This window comes from Pyrus communis, chromosome 15 (assembly GCF_963583255.1).
Source record: "Pyrus communis chromosome 15, drPyrComm1.1, whole genome shotgun sequence".
NCBI lineage: Eukaryota > Viridiplantae > Streptophyta > Magnoliopsida > Rosales > Rosaceae > Pyrus > Pyrus communis.
The window spans coordinates 3,643,355-3,667,707 of record NC_084817.1 but is presented as its reverse complement, the minus strand read 5'-3'; the positions used below and the strand labels follow the sequence as shown (position 1 = coordinate 3,667,707).

Below are 24,353 nucleotides of genomic sequence, written 5' to 3'. Positions count from 1 at the left end.
TCAAGCATGTCAATTTTGTATGTTGAAATATTGAATATGAAAAGATGAATAAAATTATTTAACAAGTAATTTGAGGGACTGGGAAGAGAACAAAGGAAAAGACAGAAAGTGCACGTCAGAACGAGCCTGTTGGTTGGGCTGTGGTGGTGGATGGGTGTAGAGCTCCAAAGGGAATCCGTTCTCATCCATATCTCGCTTTCTCTCTCTCTCTCTCTCTATTTTTCTCTTTCTCTCTCTCTCATGCAAGACATACACATGTCTTATAATTAGTCTTTCTGTTTATGACACAAAATTACCTGGTTTAAATTATATGAAGGTTTTTCCTTGAATTTTTCTTGGTGTTTGTCTGCAACTCCACTCACCAGCAAGTGGCTCTTGCAGACATAAATTTAATCAAGAGAAAGGTTGGTGCTACTCTATGCTAGCTAGCTACTTGAAAAGTTCATGATTCTTATTTTTCTTTAGACTTAATTATATATAGCTCCTTTTTTTTCTTGTTAATTCTCTCTTTTCATTACTGGTTGAATTTTCTTGAAGGGTTTGAAGGTAGAGAGAAGATAAATCATGAGGAAGAATAGCTAGAGGAGAAAGGAATTAATGGGATTTGTGTGAAGCTGAATTCATCTGTTCATATTCTTTTTTACATATAATTATTTTCTGAATTAGGGTTTGCAGTCAGATCTAAATCCTGTCACGTACAGATATGAAAGTTTAGATCTGTTGCTCAATTAATCTTTCATGAAACTGTCTACAAATAATTGGTGTCATCCTATCCTATAAATACAAAAGTATAGCAAGTCCTGTAATTTATAGTAAAGGGTGTTTTAATCATCAATAAAGGTTTGATGGTGGATGAGAATATGTCAAATTTGACTTGTGCTTCTGGTGATTTAAGTGCTTCTAACTCAAGCATCAGAAATGAGTCATCATCTGCTGGCACAGTCTACCCTCAGCATTCCTCATCCTCAACACAAATTCAGCAGCAACAAGCACCGCCACCGCCAAAGAAGAAGAGAAATCTCCCAGGCAACCCAGGTCTCACCAAATCAAAATTAATTAGTAATTAACCAACTTTGATACAGAGAAATGACTTCTGCACATCTACTTTCTCCTTCTGCATATTCTGTTTATTCTCCGTTGATTTATTTAAGGCTTTTATTCAATTCCAAAGTCATATATAAACATGAGTGTACATGAGGATTAAAGGGTCCGGCAAAATCACATCCTTTTATTTATATACATCTCATGCATGTTAATTTAACTGTTTTTTTTTTAGTTTTGGTTTTATATATTAAAAATTGAAATTTTGAGCAGACCCGGATGCTGAAGTAATAGCCTTGTCTCCAAAATCACTGATGGCAACGAATAGATTCGTGTGTGAGATCTGCAACAAAGGGTTTCAAAGAGAGCAAAACCTTCAGCTTCACAGAAGAGGGCACAATCTGCCATGGAAGCTAAAGCAAAGGACGGGGAAGGAGGTGAGGAAGAAAGTGTATCTGTGCCCGGAACCGACATGCGTCCACCATGACCCGTCGAGGGCTCTTGGGGACTTGACAGGGATCAAGAAGCACTTCTCTAGAAAGCACGGTGAGAAGAAGTGGAAGTGTGAGAAATGCTCAAAGCGTTATGCGGTTCAGTCAGATTGGAAAGCGCACTCCAAAGTCTGTGGCACAAGGGAGTATCGATGTGATTGTGGAACCCTTTTCTCTAGGTAAGAGCATTATAGGTAACTAATTATTAAAATAGCACTAACAGAGAAAGATTATCACTAAATTAGTTTTTAAGAAGCAACAACTTATGATTAATTTCTATAGAACTAATATCTATACGAGAGTGATTAACTAGTTTTCAAGAGTATCAAATACTGCAAATTAATAGCGGGTATCAAGGGATAACCTTGATAATACAACCTTTGTGAAATGAGAGGGAGAGAATCAAGCTAATTAGCTTTTGAGTTGTGATGGGTAACATATATAAAGTGATTAGTGTATGAACCTTTAATGTGTTACACACATACACACATCTGCTATTCTTTTTTGTCCTAAAAAACAAAAAGAACGAAAATACGAAAAAGTCCATACGTGAGAGAGAGAGGACAACACTGTTTAAGTTACTTTTCGATGGTTGTTTTTTGCTTGCTCTTTTTGTTTTCTTGTGATTTGTTTTTTGATGATGGGGTAACTCTGCACACAGGAGGGACAGTTTTATCACACACAGAGCCTTTTGCGATGCTTTAGCACAAGAGAACAATACAAGCACTGCAGCTGCCAGATCAGCAATGCCAGCCTCAATCAACCCTCTTCTCTCCTCACTCCCCCAAATCCATAGCCATGGCCTCCTAGCTCTATCAGCTGTCAAGAGAGAACAAGATCAGCATCAGCACCAGCAGCACCAGCACCCGCAGCACCTTCCACCGTGGCTTTCTTGCTTGCCGGAAGGTGGCGAAGCCGCCAGCCTCCCTACTATGAACCTCTCTGCCTCGCCATTATTCTCCACCTCTTCACTCCAGCAATATTATTCTTTTGGCCAAAACCCTAACCCTAGCAGCTCTTCTACTACCCTACTCCCCGATAACTTCCAAGTTCAACAAACCCCCGCTCCCCCTCACATGTCAGCCACCGCCTTGCTTCAGAAGGCATCAGAAATGGGAGCCACCATCAGCAAACCCTCCCCTTCCCCATATTTTCTCAAACCACCCACCCACCAATCCCACCAAGCTCACATGTCCAACGAAACTTCGCGTGACCAAGCAATTCTATTGGATGATGGGTTTGGAAACAATGAGAACAAATCTTCACTCCTGCATGATATGATGATGATGAGTGGCTCTCAGGGTTTTCATCATGATCGTCATCAAGTCTTATCGTCATCGTTCGGAGATCACCCTCAGCAGCAGCAGGCTTTCAATGGAATTATGGTCGACGGTAATTTCGTCGAGATTAATAATAATAATCCTCCACAGAATTATAATAAACCAAGAAGTACTGACAACAACAACGAGGGTTTGACAAGAGATTTCCTGGGACTTAGAGCGCCATTTTCATCAGCAGCATCACATGGCGGCCATGGAGATTTTTTCAATATTAATATGGCAGGGCTGGATCATCACCATGTGAGTACTTCTTCTTCTCCAGCTACTTATAACAACAATTGCCCGCAGAATGATCAGAACCAAACATCGTGGCAAGGTTAGTTTGGTCATTTTAAGCATGCAGTCATTACTGTTCCTTCTCTGTAGAGAGAGAGAAAGAGGCCAGTTACAAACTTACCCTGTCTGAGGAATTCTTGAATCTTCTGGTAATAGGCTGTTTGAATGGTGCTCCAATCTTGCACTATTCGTTCTTTTTTTCCTTGCTTAATTATTTTAAACATTTGGTTCTTTTTATAATAATTTTCTGCTTACTCTGCAATCAGTGTGGTTGCAAGCCACCGACAATGATATATCCCAACTTCGAGCAAATAATATTAAAATCAAACAATTGGTTGTAGTGTGACGTGGTGCTCTATAATGGATGCATAAAACTATTTTTTGATTAGATGATGTGAATAAGTTGTTTGGAAGTGCTTTTAAAAACGCATATACTTATGTTTGTAAAGAAAATTAAAAACGCCTGTGAGTTAAAAAAATATTAAAAACGTGCTCAACATAATTTCACCACTATATTAATAGAGTTCTATTAATTTTGAGTTTGACTCATTCAAATCAAATGTCTCTTAACTACACTCCTTCGCTTCAAGGAGAAACCTTTTGATTCTAATTGAAAAGAGAGGGTGGGTTAATTTGATTTTGCGGCTGCACTAAAATAAAAAAAAAGTCATGATTGTCTATGTATCCAATGTTGAAAATAAGTCTCACATTGACGAGATGATGGATCTTGCATGGGCTTATAAGAAGGTTTGACTATTCCTTGTATTACCAATTGGTGGAACCAAGCTGCTCGTAGTTTTTAGAAAATTTAGGTTGAAGTGTTTTCAGTGAATTTGGCTCGGAATAAACCTAGAATTCGACTTGGTTTTGGAGTTTGAGTTTGCTTCTAAGATTTCATACTAAATTGCCTACGCACCCACGTAGTTCGTAAATTGGGTTTATTTGCTTGGTCCTTGGAAGTTAATGAAAGTGTTCTTTTAATTAATTTTTTTTTCCTTGACTTTGCAATGTTGGTGCCGTGGAAGAGGATCCCACTTTGGGATTTAGACTTCATTCCAAGGACTGAACAGCACAATAGTGGTCTCCTGACGGTTTGGAGGTCGCGGCGCCATGAGAAACACTTGTGTACTTCTTCTCTTATTGGACCACAAAAATATGGATTTGCATATGTGCTTCTTTGGTTTGTGTTTCGACAGGAAGCAATAAGAGTAGGACCTTTCTTGCTTTCAAATTTCTTTGCTTTGCTAAATCATAAGCCTTGTCTTCATGAAGGAAATTGTTTTCTTTCTTTTTGTTGTGTAGCAACGGCCCCACTCCTTTCTGGCATCAAAACTTCACTCACAGTAGCACTCTCTCTCAAGCCCTTGTTTTCCTTTTTTTTTTTTTTTTAAATTTTCTTTCCCTGACATTGCATCTTGCTCTTTATTTTGTTGGCTGACTCTTCATGTCAAATACAACCGAAAAAAAAAAAACCGATCTTCCCCTTTCCTATGACCATTTTCTTCTTTTTTGTCGCCTTTTTTCTTTTTCTTTTTCCAATAGATTTTGTTAAATTAGATGTTAGATTAGCATCTGACTAGTTTGAACCCACACCGTCATACAAGGGTTCAACACATTTCCACCACTGTAGTAAAGTGTCACTTGCTTTTGTGGTTGAGCAAATGCGCAGAGACAACGGAAATAACAGAGACGTTAAGCACCTCTCTTCTGCCTCTTCTGCCTCTAACGCACCCGGAACGGAAGGACCTGTGCCACTTCTTCATCACTCGCAAGTCTGCCAATTGATTGCTTCATTGCTTTGGTTTCATCCTCTCCTATTGATAACTGCAGGATCGAAAAGAGAATAAAATTTGGACGAAACTTGTACCTGCAACGTTAGAGGAAATTCCTCGTCGATTCCCTGGGGTATCGAACAAGGGGATCGGAGGACAATAATATGATACATGATTTCTCTGTCTTCATTTCCTTTTCGGAAGAGGGGAAACAACCGGAGAACAGCACCCTCAAAGAGTTTATAAGAAACGTAAGCCAAGTGTTTTACATAAAGAGGAGTTTGTACCTTGAATTTGCTGCTGTGGAGCTTTGATTATATCGACTCTTGTCGTAGCACTTGCACTTACGATCACGGATTGCACTTTAGATCTCCTACATTGGACCACGTCGGATCTTAACCCCATCCACTATTGGGCTACAATGCCATGATTTTTTTTATGCTTCAACACTTTAATTTACTGGTAGATGAATTCAAATTTGAGCGCAATAGTTGTCAAAGTAACCAAATCCAGATCTCTCTACATTAATCTATTAAGTAGATAACTTTTAATTTATGTTTCAGATTACTGGTAACAAAACCTAAATTACTATTAAGACAATATGCATTCCCGATCTGAAAGATCAACTTGTATATGGCACATACCGCCACAGTAGCATCCCATGTCAATCATACATGGTCACATGAAGAGAAACTAGTCAACGATACATGGTCACTTTAAGAGAAACTTACACATGATTTTGTATTATTGGAATGAGACATCATATTAGTGATATACTGCTATTAAGTTATTCTCCCCAAAAAAGAAAATGCACATATCCCACCCTGATAACAAGCTTTATATGAAGTTGTTTCAGAATTTGTGATGTATCCAGATTATTAAAGGAACTATAATACAATTAGTGACCAGACCAAATACAGGACTGAGAAAGATTCGAGAGTAGAGCACTGCAGTACTGAACATTGATGTGTTCATATCATATACATGTAAGCTTTTTTTTCTTTCTGGAATATGATGTATCTCATTTACATGTGCATGTTCAACGCAAAAAGTAGATGCCCGTGCAGTGCGCAGCTGCTCCATAGCTCTCGTGTTAGTTTCAATCCCGAGGCTGTGAAAATATAAAAGCAATGTACAAACCCCACCGAGTTAGCATCTCCTTTGGAAACCGATCATGTTCATACTGCGACTTGTACTTGTGACTACGTTTAGTAAAAAAACAGGTTTAACAACGCTTATACATTGTAAAAGTGTTTGTTGAATAAACACTTATTCATGAAGTACTTCTCAAGTTTTTCCTAAGGAACGCTTGACTTTTTAATACAAATTTCAACAATTTACTATAAAAGTACTGATAAAATACTTCGTACATAAACATCTCAAACAAATCCTAAGAGCTTGATACTAGAAATAAGTCATAATACAATAGAGACAGAAAAATGCCATTGTGGAATTTTTCTTTCTTTTCCCACCCCTTGGGCCTTGGCAACTGGTTACTTGATGACTAAGGATTTGAATTCGGCCGAGGCAATGGTCTCATTTATATTGGGTTGTTGGTTCAATCACTTCATGAGATAATATGTAGTGTCAATCACAATCACAGGTCCCAGCAATAACCTTATGAAGATTGGCCGGTGAAATTTGCATCACATTCTAGATTCTAGACTCCCGTTTCCCCACCTTGTTTAATAGACTGTTTTTATTTCATTTACTTTTCGTTTTTGATTAAGAACCAAGGCAATGATGTAAACTTTATTAATTTTAACTTTTGACGAAAGATAATGACGAAGAAGAATCGAATACACGATATCGAGATTAAAAGTAAATATGCTTTACTATTTTAGCTACATATTCTAAGCTTGTTATGCATATTTGCTCAAGAATAAAATGATATGTCTATCGAACCCACTAGTACTATTTGAGCTACACATGATTTGTTTGTTAACTTGGGAGGCCTTAAATTCGACTATTATGAATGACGAGTTTAATGTCTAATTATAATGACTGACTTATTTTGTTACTCAACCCAAATCTCTATCCTTGGTTTCGTTTGTAGACAATGCTTGTGTAGGAATACTTTCCATACCTCCAACTCCAAAGTTAGCAATATGTCCATCAATAACAATTAACAAAACCCCAACAAAAATAAATAAAGGGGTCTTTGAACATTAGTCCTTGTAAAAGATTAAAATTAAAAATAAAAAAAAACTTGGTGCTAGATTACATATTCAATTTAATCCCTTGAGTGTACTTTTATCAAAATTTGCATTCAATTTTTGTTATTTAATGTGTATTTTTATTTAATCTCTCCACATTAAATTTTTATTTTTATTAATATGCACATATTTAGTTTTTTAATTATAAATGAATGTAAATGGGAAAATATTAAAAGAAATTTGTGATACAAAAATATATAAATACATAAGTATACAGAAATGATTGTGCCGAAATATATAATTGACTTTTTTGTACCGAAATATTTGTACTACATGATTGTACCGAAATATATTATAATGAACCTAAATGTATTATATTAAATTAATGTACCTAAATGTCAATACCGAAATGTATGTACGTATGAAATGTATATATCTAAATGTCAATACCAAAATGTATGTACCTAAATGTCAATACCAAAATATATGTACCAAAATGTACGTACCTAAATGTATGTAACGAAATAAAATATATTGAATTAATGTACCTAAAAGCCAATACTCAAATGTGTGTACCAAAATGTACGTGATGAAATGCATTATATTGAATCAATGTAATTATATGTTTGTACCGATGGATATACCTAAATATTCAAATGTATTAATGTACCTAAATGAAGAACATAAAAAATTGTTATCGGAATATATATTATAAAAAAATTAGTTCCCTAAATGTAGACATTAAAAAATATTATGATGAATGAAATAAAAATTAAATTTAAATGTAATTAATACATTAAAATAAAAATAAAAAGATAAATAAAACATCAAAATATAACTAATAGATGATATAATTAAATGTACTAGGGACTAAGAATTTTAATCTTACACGAGGTTATAGTCTAAAACTCATCTTTTTTAAGAATTAAAATGAAGTTTTCCAATAAATAAATAAGCGGACGATGAATTTCAGGCAAAAGAAGGGTCGGTGTACATCCATGGAACCCACAAAATATCCATCCCTTCAAGGGCAATGTGGAACTCCAAATTTCCCCTCCTCCGGGATAAAATGGCGCTAATTAAATATCCATCCTCGAGGCTAGTATGGAAATTTCCCCTCTAATCACGCTACTCCGAGGCTCGGACCCTAGTATCTCTCTCCTCAAACCTCCTCCTTTCAAAAGCTCCGCTCTTTCCCCATTTTCCTTCTCATTTTCTCGCCGTCGAAACACCACCGCCAGCTTCTAAACCGACCCATCAACGCCTCCGGAGTTGAGTTAGAGAGAGAAACATATTGGAAACTTTACAATTAGCAAGAACCCTAGATCATAAATGTAAGCACATGTATCTGAGATTAGTGTGTGACCTGGAGCAGCCATGTCGAGAATAACACCAAGAAAAGGAACTTTCTCCTAAATACTCTACTAGTGATAGTGCTAGTTTTCTGGATAGAGCTTATATTATGTGAGCTGGGACGCCTTTTTTATAGACACAAACCCTAACGAACTCCCACTTATCATGCATGCGGTTTGCCATGCTTCCATGTCTTTTATTATCATGCATGCGGTTTGCCATGCTTCCATGTCTTTTATCCAGGTTCGAAATGTGAATGGGGTTTGCCATGTTTCCATGTCGTTTATCAGAGGGGGCGTTGAGAGGGAGCGAAAGATGCAATCGCATAGGGTTCCAAATTTGAAAGGATCCTCAAAATTTTTGTCATCTAATATTTATATGTAATAATGTTCCAAATTTAAAAATTGCTTTTGTTATGTAATAATGTTCTATATTTAAAAATTATTTGTGTTAGCACTTTAAATTTGCATTCCTTATAAGCGTAATTTTTTTCCTTTAAGTATAAAAATTGGAGTATAATGAGATATTTTCAGTGCCAATAATAACACCTTAAAAATGATTTTTTTTTTCTTTTCAATTTTATCATATAATAATGTTATGTATTCAAGTGAAACTTCAAAGTTAGAGCTTTTGAAGTTTTTTTTTTTTTTTTTTTTTTTTTTGGTTTAAGATTGAATTGGTTTTGATTATTTAGTGAACGTTATGTTTGTAACACTTTATACTTATTATTAAAGACATTTTTAAACTTGCAATCAGTGACTGTTAAACTTTGTTTTGATTTAAGTGATTGTTTTCTAGTGTCAATACATTGTCCTACCTTTTTTTTTAAACTAACATAAGAAATGACCCTTTTATAAATTTCGCACACAACCCCTAAAATCTCTGAGATGGCCTTGTCTTTTATCACGTTAACCTAAATGTCCTCAAAATATGGGTTGGGTTGTCATTTATTTTCATAATAACTCTTACTAATTCTTCTTATCTCAGTGTATAAGTCCAAATAGGTTCCAACATAACAATCATGCATTTTCGGTCTTCAAGCAAGAGGTGGCTTTGAGGCGCCTGATCACTCAGGTAGATTCAATCTCTCAGCGGGGGCTCCCAAATCTATAGATTTTATGCAATTGTCAACTTTTTATATGCGATAGAGTTGTTTTCCCAATGACATAGTATGTTTCTTTTAGCTGATCTCGGAAACCCTAATTCCTGTATTTTGATTGTTTAGGAGTTTGGTAATTAGGTTAATTTCTGCACCCATTTTGTTCATATTTACGGTGTTGCAGTACACGGGTTTGTTTCGGCTTGAGTCTTGTGGGTCTACAATAACGAGAACGTTGGAAATTTGTAATTTAAAAATGTTAAAATCTGTACCAATTGGGAACCCAATAGGAGATGGACTCGTTACGAAAATCGGATGTTATCTGAATTTTCCTCTTCTCTTAGCTTGTTTCTATCTATCAGCAAATGAAGGAAGAGTTTGTTGTCAACTCCTTTTAGGTGGTATAAAGGCCGATTATGATCGGTTGGGGTTGGTTGCTCCTTGGAATAGGAGTTTGTGTAGTCATATTTTAAGGGTCGGGTCACCTCTTTTGATCTTAAAAAACTGAAGAGGATTGACATATTTGTTGGGAGGAAAATGAGTATACTATCATCCAAATCCCTCCTTTTCCATCATTGAGAACTTGCAGTTTTTTTTTTTCTTTTCACAGAGAACTTGCAGTTAATATTGCCTTAATGAATGCTGTGCTCGAGGGTGGTTTTCCAATAGATGGAACCATTTAATTGTCTTCTTAGACATACTTCTGTTGTTTCTTCGGGCTCTTTTTAACTCTATGCTCTTTCGCTAACAGGTTTCAAGGCATCAATCGGAGTTGGGACAACTGACAAAAGTGGTTGCCTGAACTTATTTCCCTGCCAACAGGGTAGGAGGAGGTGCCGGAGGTATGACATATTCAAAACGTTTTGATTGGCAAATTTCTTTTGTCATTCATTTTAAACTTGTAAAGAATTATGTTTCTTGTTTACTATCTTGTCAATTTTGTTCCTTTAAAGCATCTTCAAAGGAGATGTCAAAATGTTTACATAAGCTATAATAGTAAAAAAAGACAGCCACTAATGTTTCCAACCGAAATGCCATATCCTATGTGACATGACATAGAATGGCAGCAGCTTCCAATATTTTTTAATTAGTTTAATGGCAGTCTGTTCGTATCCTGCCTCTTTCTTTCTTTTTTTAATCAATGATAGAGTTGCGATAGAGATTAGAGGACGAAGGCCTCCTGTGATCAGCCTTCACATCCATCCACGGTCGTCGTCCCCGAGCAGCTTTCTCCATGGCAGAGTCAATTCTCGAGCAGCTAAGGAATGGAATTGCTCCGTTCGAGCTCGCCGCCTTCCCCGTCCTTTCAATTTCAACTTCCAATTCTCCGGTGAACCCAACGGCGTCGTTCGGGGACCACAGCCACCGGTTCTTCGCTAGAATTGGACCGCCACTGTTAATTTCCCACTCTATTTTTTAGCATGTCGTCGTTTTTAGATTTTCGTTTAATTTTGTTTGACTTCATAAGAATTAAACTCTATAGTTCGTACCTTTTCATTTTTACAGAGGCGGAGGATCGTCGGCGATGAAGAGAGTTGAACGTTTTTCGGTTCAGAAATTAAGAACACAAAAAATGTAATAAAATAATTGTTTAATTTGACATATCGGGTGGAAAGCGAACGACAGAACACTCTTCTCTATTATCTTCACTTACAGAAATGATCGCTGTCTTTTAAACTTATGCAGGGAATAAGTTTTTAAGTACTCAAGAAATGGTCAAGTCGAGTTATATTGGCAATTTTGCTCGTAGAGTACGCGATACCGATGAAGCTAGTGAATTTCCTATCTAAAAGAACTCCACCATTGGAGGGATTATGAAGCAGTGATAAGAGCATTTTAAAGTCAACCATCATATTACGTTCCAACTCTTCAGCAGTTTCTGACTATGTGAAAGCATTAGTAAGAGTTGGCAGGCTGGATGAGATGAGTTACTCACGACATTGCAGAAAGATGGGTAATTAACGGGACATGGTTATGTTTCCTTTTTAATTGTTTCTACCAAAATTATACCCTAGTTAGTCTTTATCTTGTAGACTTGTCTGAAATTGTGCTAAGCTTATGGATGAAGTAGGGTTTATATAGTTTTAAATGGATGACGGTTTTGTAGTACCTTGGTTTTTTAGAATTAAATTCCCTTTTTCTTGTGTTAATTTACAATGATCTGAACTTCTGTTGAATTTTCTGTGCGAACAATGTTACGCTTAGCACATTTTTATTAGAGTTTTTTCACCTTGACCTGGCTTATAAATTTAGCCCCTCGTCTATATCAGTTCTCAGGAACGTTGGAAAATCAACAGAAGAAGGTATTCTTGGAACTGCAAGTGATCCTATTCATGTGGTGGCTACAAAAGGAGGTCAGTTTAAAGAGATGCTGTGGCGTACAATTCGCACTACCGCAGTGGCCTTTCTTTTGATATTTGGCATAAGAGAGTACACTGAGGATGGAGAAAAAGGTATTACCATCTCTTGCTGCTTTAGGCTCTTCTGCCGATTGATTAAGATGGAATTTTAAAATGATGAAAGATTTTCCTTTTAATTTCCCCTTTCTACATTTCAGCACTCGGACTAGATATGAAGTTCAACCTAGCATGGAATCAAACACAAAATTTTGCGATGTAAGGGTGTTGATGAGGCTAAATCTGAGTTAGAGGAAATCGTTTGCTATCTTCGACATCCTAAGGTAAATGCATCAACATTATGTACAGAAGAATATGTAAGAAGACCTTTTAGTATCACTCCAAGTCTCCTGACTTCTGGGGTGGGGCAATATCATTGCTATTTCATCCGATATAAGATGATGATTTTGGAAGTGACCTATTGGGGCAAAGGGCTTGAAATGGTCTCGATTCACTCGATAAAAATTCCCCTCATTTGCGCTGTGTTTCATAAAATCAATTCAAGAGTACAATCTTAAAAAACATTGATCTTGTGGAGAAGATGATACGCCAAATCCATCTTGATTGGTGCCATTCGTTTCCAATGCTTGCACTGTATTTATCTTTTTTGTACTGTAGGGCGTGCTCCTTAATCATTTCCCTTGTTGCAGCGTTTCACTCGTCTAGGTGGCAAGCTCCCAAAAGGTATTTTGCTCGTTGGTCCACCTGGTACTGGAAAAACCATGTTAGCAAGATTTTTTAATGTGACTAGCACATAAGATGGTACATCACATGTCACTATACAAATGATGGTATATGTATAATAAAAGGTTAATAACTTAAAAAGTAAAATTTCTTACCACTTACATAAAAATACATAGTATACTACTCGTGTTCCGGTCACAAAAGGCTCTTGCTAATGAGAAAATTTTCATTGTGACCGGAACACGGGTGGTACACCATGTGTTTTTATGTAAGTGGTGGGAAATTTTATTTTTTACATTATTAACTTTTTAACACACATATCCCACAATTTGTATAGTAACACGTGATGTACCACCTCGTGTGACGGTCATACTAAAAAATCTCTCCATTGCTGGAGAAGCAAGGGTACCTTTCTTTTCATGTAGCGGCAGAGAGTTTCAAGAGATTTATGTTGGAAGTGGCTCTAATCCCCTAAGCTTTGCAAGTGAAGGCTATATTATTCGACTCATGAACCTTTCTCAAATGGTAGAAAGAGCTCGCTTGCTTCGGGTAGGGCAAAGAGATATTCTCCCATTATGTGTAATTGTAATGAAACCCTCCTCATGTCAATATTTGGAGTCCCGTATTCTCCCACGGTCCCGAGCATCATGAGATGGCACTCCTCTCTGAACTCTTTTATAGCAAAGAGAACGTTCAGAGTTCCAATCACGTAGTTATTCTGCGTGAATACTGCTCTTGACCGATCAATCATGAAGGGGCAGATCGCTGTTCCTCGAAATGGACAACGGAACCAGGCTCAAATGACTTGAAGGCTTCTGACAAGAAGTCGAAATCACAAACATCACCAATGTAGAGTTCAATGGACTTTCCAGTGAGAGCTTTCCAACAACGGATACGATCATGGATGGAGGCGATTGGAGTCAGGGAACCAAGACCAAGCTGATGGTCAAACAGACGGCGTACAAGGCTATCAACAATGGCAACCTCGTAACCCTTCTTGGATAGGTGAAGGGCTGTGGCCCAACCACAGTAGCCATCCCCACCAAAGACCATTACTCAGCTGTGATTTAAAGCTCCACCGGAGCTCTCATTGGCGCCATAGCTGGGTTCATTTGGGACTTCCCTACTTGGAGAGAGTGTGGTTGCACGCACCGTGCAAGTACCACTTTGTGACCTCTCTTCTTGCAGGATGATCCTCCCAAATGGGCCTTGGAAGTCTGAAAAGTTAAGGAGGTAGGAAATGCTTCCGAGTCTTGGATCAACGGTTTGATGTAGTGTTTACCACCAGAGGAGAAATTTAGAGAGCAGGAAGTTGAAAGCAAATGCGCCATCAATGTGTTTGCTTCCTCTTACTTTACTGGTGTTCACATATACCTGCAAGGCATTATCCAAACTGTTAAAATCCTTCATTTGTTTCTTTGACAAGACCATATATATTCTAAACTATTCTAATATACAGTCAAAGGATTCGAACTTGGGTTCAAACCGCGATAATCGAAAATCCATCTGTTTAAGTCCTAATAAGTTTCATGTAGTGATTTCATGACAGCATAACAAAGAAAGTATATATTTCCAATGCAGCAAACACCCAATAATCTTTTGCACAGAAATATTCACACATAAAGCATAATTCTTTAGACACCCAATACATTTCTATCAAATTTACACTCTTTTGCTCTCTCTTCAATTTAAGGTTAGCAGACATGGACCTAACGCCTAGGTGTTAAGTGGGAAACCTAGACGGTTTTTTAAATTTAGAAAAATTTATTACATGACATAGAAAGAAATGCCTATTTATATCTTTAAAAATATATAATTATATTAGAATACATAAAATGCAAAATAGAAGTTACCTATTGGCTATTGTCATCACCTAGGCGGTTTATCTTATTTTTCAAACATCTAGAGATTAATTATGCCGTCTAACTCCTAAGCAAGACCTAAATGGAACATTGGCGGGGCCTAGACAAGAATTTGTAGAACAATGCTTCAATTAAAGAACATAACTAAACTAGCTTGAAATTCATGGAACAAAAGCAGAAGAAATAAAAAACTTAATTGAGAAGATAAGTATTAGAGTGAGTTCTTACTGCGACAGGATCAGCAGAGATTGCGGGAAATAAGTGTGATGAAGGGATGATTTTCTGTTTGGTGTGTTGAGGGACTTAGAGGAGGATGGAGAAGAATCGAAAGCACTAGGCAGAGGTTAAACAATCTAAAGTTTCTGAAAAATGATTTCTGCACTTTTTTTTATTACGCAATTCACCTTTCATCTTAATTATGTGTATTATTTCTTTTTTCATTTGTTTTATTTAGGGGTTGTTGGATAATCATTTTTTTTAGTTTTCATTTTTTTTATTTTTAAGTTTCAGTTTTTAATGGTTTTCAGGTTTTACTTTTTTTTAAAACTAAAATTTTATTTCGTAACAACTTTCATTTTTTAGTTTAAAAAAATTAAAAAACTTAAAACCAAAATAGTGAAAATTCAAGATCAAACTTTGAAACTCATTTAAGTAGTTTTTAGTTTTTGGTTTTCATTTTGTTTCAAAAGTTGAAAACTGAAAGTAGTTTCAAAATAAGTTTTTCAGTTTTCAAAAAGATAAAAACAAAAACAAACATCTGAGAAGGAAATAATAACCAAAGTCCCTTAGTGATTCAGAAAAACAAACATAATAGTGCAAAAGATGAAAGGAGAAGTGTAGAAATCACCCCTTTCAATGAATCATCAGCTTTCTACGGAGATTTTTTTCGATGTTATAGTCAAACCATCCCATGTTATAATAGGAGTCAACACAACACCGCTATTAATATTATGGATTCGTAATATATATAAGATTTCACACATCATTTTTACCTTTCACGTACCTTTTGTTATTTTTTAGCATTGATCTTTTTCAATTCATTCGTTCTAACGGCCAAAAGTTAAGCAGTGTGTGAGAAATAAAAATGATTGTGTGAATAGCACTACCCTATTGTCACACCCCCGCCTAGGACCGCATCACATCCCCGGCTCAACTCCACCGTAGCACGATATTATCCGCTTTGGACCCCGACCACGCCCTCACGGTTTTGTTTATGGGAACTCACATGAGAACTTTCTAGTGGGTCACCCATTTTGGGATTACTCTCGTGCGAACTCGCTTAACTTCGGAGTTCCTACAGAACCTGAAGCCAGTAAACTCCCAAAAGGTCTTGTGCTAGGTAGAGATGAGAATATACATATAAGGCTTACATGATCCACTCCCCTAGGCAATGTGGGATGTTACACCTATAATATGTAAGCTTAGTTTTAGCTACGGTCTCTGAAACTGGATTTTAATATCATTTTGTCTCATGTAACTCAAAAGTTGTCATTTTACTCCCTGAAACTCAAAATTTGCCCAACTTTCTTGGAACTCGATTTTGATTCCATGTTAACCTTGAAACTAAAAAATTATCATTTTACTATATAAAATACAAAATTCACTGCACATTGGCTTAATTCTGTTAATTCAGTTATGTGGATTTGATTTGGGTGCATCAAGCTAATAAATTTCTTTTCTATTTTTTTCATCTCTTGAATTTCTTTTACTTAATGTTTTATGATTGTTGAATGTTAATAGATATTGGAGATTTATAATCACATTTATTGGTACAAATGACGTAGTTTTATTGGGTTGTGGGTCTCACGTATGTTCTAGAGGGTGACTTTTGAGTTTCAAAAAGAAAAAAGAGTCTACAAGTCAAAGTGAAACGAATTTTAATTTCATGAAATAAAACTGTGAATTTTAAGATCAAAATCGAATCGAGTATCAAATAGGGTAACTAAAAATAAATTATATGCATATGAACAAGATTCAATATAAAGTGTGCCCGTGAGTTGCAAAACTATTTCATGGGTAATGATTGTGCCAATGGGGGATGAAGATATTTTCTCATATACTTGGCGTATCCATGTAGCATATTCTTATTTTAATTTTTGGTCGGGCAAGTGGGTATATTCCAACTTCATAAAGATATTTTGATAGTTTCCCGAAAAATAAAAAAAATATTTTGATTGGTAACACAGAGATACAAAATTTATCATTTTTATTCAGAATATAAAAAATAAAAATAAAAATTCGAACACATAATTTCGAATGTAATATTGTACACCACATGATTAGTTTTGGCATTCATGGAAATGCCGTATTTAGCATGAAAAAGCTACATTTTTTTGCCTTGTCGGGATTCACCAAATGGTCCAAATCTACGTGTTTCAATTCTTAACGTAGAGAGATTTTTTTAGTGTGATCGGTACATGAGGTGATACATCACGTGTCATTATACAAATGGTGTGATATATGTGTTAAAAAATTTATTAACTTACAAAATAAAATTTCTCACCACTTACATAAAAACATATGATGTACCATTCGTGTTTCTGTCATAATAAAAAATTTCTCCTTAACGTGGTGGGTGGCAGCATTGAGAAGTAAGTGTAGGGACCTTTTGACGACAAGGTCCACTGAATTCCGCCTTACACGAAACAAGATGTCAATGTCGCACTGCCTCAAACTATTTACCTGTTTTAATTATCTCAGGTAAGTTTGCAACGTTACACATTTTACTGTTTTACGTTAACTTATGTAAAGCGATATGATTATTTAAAAAAAAAAAATTAATGAAAATAATTTGAAAGTTTTGAGTTTTAATTTAAAAGATAAAAATGTATAGTAAGTAAATATGATAAGGAGTGACTTTTTAGAGTAAAAATATCATTTTCGTTAAAAATGAACCGTACATGAATGTGTTAAAACTCCTTTATTTTAAGCCACTGGCAAACTCCGAAAAGCAGATGATTTTTCTTTTTTTAAACAAATGATATTATTTACAAAATAAAAAAAATGGACTTAACCTCGTAGTGGAGTAACGGAAACTTTAACGAAAAGCTCTTAGTACTGTTTATTTTAACAAAAATCATATTTTTACTTTAAAAAATTAATCGATACTATTTATTTTATTATTTTCGTTAAAATTCCAAATTTTTAAGCTTTTCTTATTAGTTTTTCAAAAGATTAACACTTGTAAAGAGTTGCAAAAACAATACAACTCTGCGGTGCCTGTTCAATTCCAATACCCCCACCAATTGCGCAAATCGTATCCCCTTCAAAAACTACAAAACAGCATCAGAAGCCCAAAAACAGAGAAAGCAGAGTGAGCTCGAAAAATTCAAAAAAAAAAAGAAAAAAAAAGCCTCCGAATTCAAATCCTTTCCTCCCCAACATGCAATAATTATCAATCCACAGAAAAGTCTCTTCCTTTTGGAAAACCCAGAGAGGAAGAGTTCAGTTGGGAATCGAAAGCTTTTTCCTCCCAGATCTGTTCAATGGCGGAAGAGTCAAAGAAGTACATTTCCCAGGAAAAACTCAGCACCCACAACAAGCCTGGAGATCTATGGATCTCGATACAGGGCAAGATCTACAACGTCTCCGATTGGGCCAACCACCATCCCGGCGGCGAGCTGCCGTTGCTCAGCCTCGCCGGCCAAGACGTCACGGACGCGTTCGTCGCCTACCACCCCGGCTCCGCCTGGCAGCACCTCGACCAGTTCTTCACCGGATTCCATCTCGAAGACTATTCTGTTTCCGAAGTTTCCAAAGATTACAGGAAGCTCGTCAACGAGTTTACGAAAATGGGGCTTTTCGAAAACAGTGGACACAGCGTCCATTTCTATCTGTTTCTGGTGGCAATGCTGTTTACTCTGAGCATCTACGGCGTCTTGTGCTCCGACAGTGGCTGGGTTCATCTGGGTTCCGGCGTATTGATGGGTTTTCTCTGGATTCAAAGCGGGTGGCTCGGCCACGATTCGGGTCACTACCAGATCATCAGAAGCAAAAGGGTGAACAGATTCGCCCAGATCCTCACCGGAAACTGCCTCGCCGGCATCAGTATTGCGTGGTGGAAGCGCAACCATAACGCCCACCATATTGCCGTCAACAGCCTCGAATTCGATCCGGATCTCCAGCACATGCCTTTTTTCGCGGTGAATTCGAAACTGTTCAACTCCCTCGCCTCTTATTACTACGACAGGAAGATGAATTTCGATGCTTTTACTAGGTTCATGGTTAGTTACCAGCACTGGACTTTTTACCCTGTCATGTGTCTTGCTAGGATTAACCTTTTTGCTCAGTCATTTTTACTGCTGTCATCCAAAAGATTGAGGGTAAAAAATAGGATCCAAGAAATCTTCGGGCTTTTGGTGTTTTGGATTTGGTATCCTCTTCTGGTTTCTTACCTCCCCAATTGGGGTGAAAGAGTAATGTTCGTTGTGGCAAGCTTTTCCGTCACTGGAATCCAACATGTGCAGTTCTGCTTGAACCATTTCTCTTCAAGTGTTTATGTCGGAACCCCTACAGGGAACGATTGGTGCGAAAATCAGACGAAAGGATCGCTCGATATAATCTGCCACCCGTGGATGGACTGGTTCCACGGCGGATTGCAGTTCCAGATCGAGCACCATTTGTTTCCGCGGTTGCCTAGAGGCAACCTCAGGAAAGTTGCCCCCCTTGTCAAGGAACTCTGCAAGAAGCACAAGCTGCTTTACACAAGTGTGTCATTCTACAAGGCCAATGAACTCACCGTTGGGATGCTGCGCAAGGCAGCGCTGCAGGCTCGCGATCTTGCCAGCCCGGTTCCAAAGAATTTAGTTTGGGAAGCTGTACACTCCGTTGGTTGAGACCAGATGAAGAACGTTTGAATGTGAAGCTTTTTGTGAGATTTTGGATGGTGTGGTTATTTGTGCCTAAGGACAATAATGTTATTGTTGTTGGAGGGGTATGGTAACTTAATTTTGATTGATATCTTTGAGGGTGGTGAGAGCCTTGATTTCAATTGGAACAAAATAATAATCATCTTTTAGGATTGCTTCCAAAATTCTTGTTTATATATAGACTTATTGTGCGAGTTTGTAGTAGGAGAGTTAACCAGTGTTGTTCACGGTTAATTTGAGGCGTTGTTCACGGTTTGTAGAACGAATAATTGGAGATTAATTTGTGTGTGTGTTTCATGTGTTGAGAAGAATCATCCGTTGATCGCTCAAACTTCAATTTTATTGCTGCCGTTTCTCTTTGTTTAGTTGTTACTTTCAGTTTTCAATTTAAGTTCAATTCATTCAAATCCCTCGTTGAAGTTAGTTTTTAGTATTTGTTTAGTTTGTGCTAATTAGCAATCCTTCTAATCCTCGAAATAAAACGATCCTTGCTTCTTTGTACTATAATTACATCTTTAGTAGGGTTAAGTTTATGTGTTAGTTTCTACCACATCAAATTTTAGCGCACATCTGCTAATGTGATTAGTTTGTTTCTAATAGCTCAGTTTGCTATTTCATTGGTGCTTTTGCCCTCTCCCTCTCCCTCTCCCTTTCACTGTTCCTTTTTGTGCTAGTTGGGATTAGTTGATGTCAACTTTGATGGCATTGGTTCAGATCCAATTCCAAAACAAACCCTATGTCTTGACGAGGGCTTTATTTTCATGCAACGTAATAGTTCAATTGTTAAAAATACACTATAAGAACAATACCAACAAATAATTGAAACAATACAAAATTACTATCAAAACACGACGACAACAAACAAATAAACTCTCAAAATGACAAGTTTCAAGGTGCAATACGAAATTTATGTGAAGCATATCGCATCAACTCATTTTCAATTCCCTCTAATTTTTACAGTGCATTCCAAAAAAGTAGAGTCTTAGTTCCATGGAACTTAAAATTCCCTCGTCCAAATGCAAGGTAAGTTCCCACTTGAATGTTGTGTCATCTATTGAAATTCTTCGAGTTGATAATATAAATAAAATGCTACTCTTATTATATTTTTTTAAGAAAAATTAATAAAAAAAATTGAAAACTTTTAGTTTTAATAATAATAAAAAAATAAAAGGTAAAGTGAATAGTACCAGGATTGACTTTTTAATGTAAAAACGTAGTCTTTCGTTAAAGTGAATAGTACCGTGAGCTTTTCGTTAAAGTTTCCTATTTTTTAACCACATTTGTATCGCATCTTTAATAGAGATGAGAGTGAGACCCACATATGTCTGTGACTTTACCTCTATAAAAGAAATGGTACATGGTAAGAGAACATTTTTGGACTAAAAAAATTTAAAAATAAAATGTGAAAAACAATTAAGTAAACGACCGAAAAGCGAAATCCTGCTCAGCAGGTGGACTAATGAGCACCATGGTATTGACACATTTGGGTTTGTAAGGAAGTGATTTGGTGATTATGATCTTTTACTTCAACCTATTATGTTCTAGTTTCAAATCATACTTTTTTTCATTGCAAAAAAATGTGCAATATCGCAACGCAAATTTTAGACCAGACTTGCACACTATATGATTTGTACATTAATCGACATTTAATCTCATTACCAACAACAACATCATATAATTTACAAAAAATTAATTTCTCTAGCGTTACTGTTTTATCGTTAGGGCCTAATTTTCAAATTTCTTAAATGGTACAACGACGTGAACTATAACAAACACCTGTGTCCCCGACTTTTCTCCCAATACCAACAAAAACTACTCTCTACTGGAATCTCTCTGCCCTGCCTCAAAATTTTCCGATCATTTCTCAAACCGATAAAAATAGCCTACAAAAATCTCGATGACGAACCCCCAAAGTTGCGCCGCTTGTAAACACCAGCGAAAAAAATGCACAGTGGATTGCCACTTGGCCCCCTACTTCCCCTCCAGCTACCCCACAAACTCTCACAACGCACACAAACTGTTCGGCGTCAGTAGAGTCGTAGACTCGACAAACTCGTCACCGCCCTCCCTCCCCACCCCCGCCATGTCCACCATCTTCGTCGAGGCCGACCACCGGCCCAAAGACCCTGTTGGCGGCTGCCACGCCGTCGTCCGGTCGCCGCTCTGGTCCATCAACCGGCACCAGGCGGAACTCGACAGCGTGCGCTACCAGCTCGAACTGCTCCTCAGCGGCGGCAATGTTATGGTGATAGCGCAGACGTTGGAGGACTTTAAGGACAATGTGGGTACGTGGAATGTGTATGATCATATGCAATTTCATCAGGTGCAGAAGAACTGTTCTCAAGAGCAAGAAGAACAAGGCAATATTAGTGGAGGAGTTGCTCCGCAGCCTCAGGAAGAACAGGCCAATGTGTTTTGATATTTCTCAGTTTTTTGAGTTTTAAGCCATTCAAATTGGTTTGTTAAGTAGGAATAAAAGTACAAGTAACTAAAGATTAGTAAGTTGTTCGAGAACTGATTACTAACCAAATCCACATCTGCCTACATTAATCCATTAAGCAGGTAACTTTCAATTTATTTTTCAAATTAATGGTAACAAAACCTAAATTACTATTAAGACGATACTTCCATTCCCCAACTGGAAGATCAACTTGTATGTAGGACACAATGAACACCGTCATGATAGCGTCCCGTGCTGATGATACAGGGTCACATAGAGAGAAACTAACAAATGTCTAGTACTATTGGGAGCTGGACGCCACATTAGTGGTGTACCGTGTACCTGTTCCATACAGTCATCCGCTTGAGCCTCCAAAGATAAAGGTACATAAACAACCATTTGATTACCATCAAAAGTCTGCATTGAATCCCATCCAAACTAATGGATGTAAACAAATAGCATGTCCTTCTACTAAAGGGGTTGGAACGCCTGTATGCCTAATCTATGCAGAGTAGGCACCCTATTCAGTAATACGGGATGCTCTTTATAACTTCCTCAAGTATCTCCCATACATACAGCTATTTTCTTCCGAATTTTACTCTTAGCAACTCCTATATTGGAAGCAAATTGTTGTCTAATGAAACCACGGATTGCACATACCAATTTGTTTCAGAGTTTGTAATGGATCCAGATTATTGAAGGAACTAATAAATTTAGTCAGCAGACCAAGTACAGTACCGGGAAAGACTCGAGAGTAGAGTACTGCAGTACTGAATATCGATGTGTTCATATCATATGTACATGAAAGCTTTTTTGTTTCTGGAATATACTATATATGATTTACATGTGCATGTTCAACGCAGAAAGTATATGCCTGTGCAGTGCGCAGCTGCTCCATAGCTCACCCAATTGGAGGAGGATTAACTCCCCTCCTAATTTATCTCCCCTTCCCTTTCCTCTTACTTAAACAGTTACAACTAAGCCACGTCAACATCTATATTGATTTTTTTAATAGAAACAATAAGACAAAAACAATGTATGAGAGAAGGGGATGTAAATAAAATGGGAGAGAATCCTACTACCATTCAGTTAGCCTTTTCTTTTGAAACTAATCATGTTCATACTCCAACTTGTACTTGTGACTACATTTAGTAAAAACACTTAACACTGCTGATACGTTGTAATAATGATTTTTGAAGAAACACTTATTCATCATAAAGTACTTCCCAAGTTTTTTTTTCTAAGAAACACTTGACTTTTTAATACAAACTTCAACATATTTATTATAAAACTTCTAAAATACTTCGTACATAAACAGTCTTAAACGAATTCTAAGAGTTTGATAATAGTATGTCATTCTTGATTGAGAAAAATAAAATGAATCCCTCCAAGAAAAAAGCAGTTCTTACCTTCATGTACGAGTAGTGAAGAACCATAGAAAACCTTCCTGTATTTCAGGGATGGTTACGAGGAGGAGTCTCTGGCATGGATTTCTTAGTCGAGTTATATTCGGATATGTTTAGCAATCTTGAAAGCTCCTCTGAATACTCAAGGGAGGCAAAAGGCAAGGGAAGAAAGCTTAAGATTCATTGTATGGCTTTTCCGGGAAAGGCTCGGCTTCAAAAATGTATAAGGAGCTTCTTCCTCATACGGCTTCTCTAGGGATGGAGGTAAGCCCAATCAGAAGAGATTTTTCAGTATGATCGATACACGAGATGGTACATCACGTGTCATTATACAAATGGCAGGATACGTGTGCTAAAAAGTTAATAACTTAAAAAATAAAATTTCTCACCACTCTTATTAAAACACATGATGTACCACTTGTGTTCCCGTCACGACTAAAAATTTCTCCAACCCAAGCTTCTGCGGTTAAGAATTTTGTACACGAGCTCGTCTTTATTATGGACGCTTTATTCTGGCCCCACTTTTGAAAGGACAAACCGATACAATCTGCAAGGTGAAGAGCTTTGCTTGGAGATAAGCTCTCCTGAAGAAAGAGGTAAGATGCATGTAGCTTCGATCAGAAATTAGAAGAGTCTTGATCTAGAAGAGAAATATTTTAGTGTGCTCGTAATACGGAATGATAAATCACATATCATTATATAAATAGAAGAAAATATTATTTTTTAAATATCTTTTCACTTGTATAAAGAAATATGACGCATTATCCATCATTCGGACGCACTAAAATATCTCTTGATCGAGGGAGACAGAAAAATGCCATTGTTGTGGGGTTTGTTTTTCTTCCTTTTCCTACCCTTGGGCCTTGGCAGCCGGTTGGTTGTCGACTAAGGATTTAGGTTGGGCCAAGGCAATTGTCTTATTTATATTCGGCTGTTGGTTCAATCAATCTATGACAACAATAACCATATGAAAGACTGGCTGGTGAAGGTTGCACCACATTCTAGATTCTACACTCCCATTTAATTGACTGTTTTTATTTTTATTTATTTTTCATTTTTTTATTTAGGAGGGGAACTTGTTATCTTTTTCATTCATTTTTAGGAACCAAGGCAATGATATAACCTTACCAGTTTTAACTTTTGAGACAGAAGATAAGACTTTTAATTCA

At 36.9% G+C, this 24,353-nt stretch overlaps 3 protein-coding genes and 1 pseudogene across 4 annotated transcripts; 3 read left to right on the top strand and 1 right to left on the bottom strand.

The window, feature by feature from the left end:
* The first annotated feature begins 125 nt into the window (after positions 1 to 125).
* LOC137718403 (protein indeterminate-domain 7-like) lies at positions 126 to 3,436 on the top strand. 2 transcript variants are annotated; one of them, XM_068457943.1, is made up of 4 exons: positions 126 to 404; positions 538 to 1,059; positions 1,315 to 1,711; positions 2,194 to 3,436. In XM_068457943.1, exons 2-4 carry the CDS (start codon positions 846 to 848, stop codon positions 3,191 to 3,193), a joined length of 1,611 nt encoding a protein of 536 aa, XP_068314044.1. In that variant the 5' UTR covers positions 126 to 404; positions 538 to 845; the 3' UTR covers positions 3,194 to 3,436. The 2 variants fall into 2 exon arrangements, with proteins under 2 accessions (XP_068314044.1, XP_068314045.1); XM_068457944.1 differs by having other exon boundaries at positions 127 to 404; positions 538 to 1,035.
* A 9,589-nt stretch (positions 3,437 to 13,025) lies between these two features.
* On the bottom strand, positions 13,026 to 13,939 carry LOC137718128 (UDP-sulfoquinovose synthase, chloroplastic-like; annotated as a pseudogene).
* A 3,751-nt stretch (positions 13,940 to 17,690) lies between these two features.
* LOC137717266 (acyl-lipid (9-3)-desaturase-like) lies at positions 17,691 to 19,647 on the top strand. The gene has a single exon (XM_068456572.1). It carries the CDS (start codon positions 17,956 to 17,958, stop codon positions 19,303 to 19,305), a length of 1,350 nt encoding a protein of 449 aa, XP_068312673.1. The 5' UTR covers positions 17,691 to 17,955; the 3' UTR covers positions 19,306 to 19,647.
* A 1,588-nt stretch (positions 19,648 to 21,235) lies between these two features.
* Positions 21,236 to 21,757, top strand: LOC137718127 (LOB domain-containing protein 24-like). The gene has a single exon (XM_068457631.1). The coding sequence runs from the start codon at positions 21,236 to 21,238 to the stop codon at positions 21,755 to 21,757; it is 522 nt and encodes a 173-aa protein (XP_068313732.1).
* Positions 21,758 to 24,353: the final 2,596 nt, after the last annotated feature.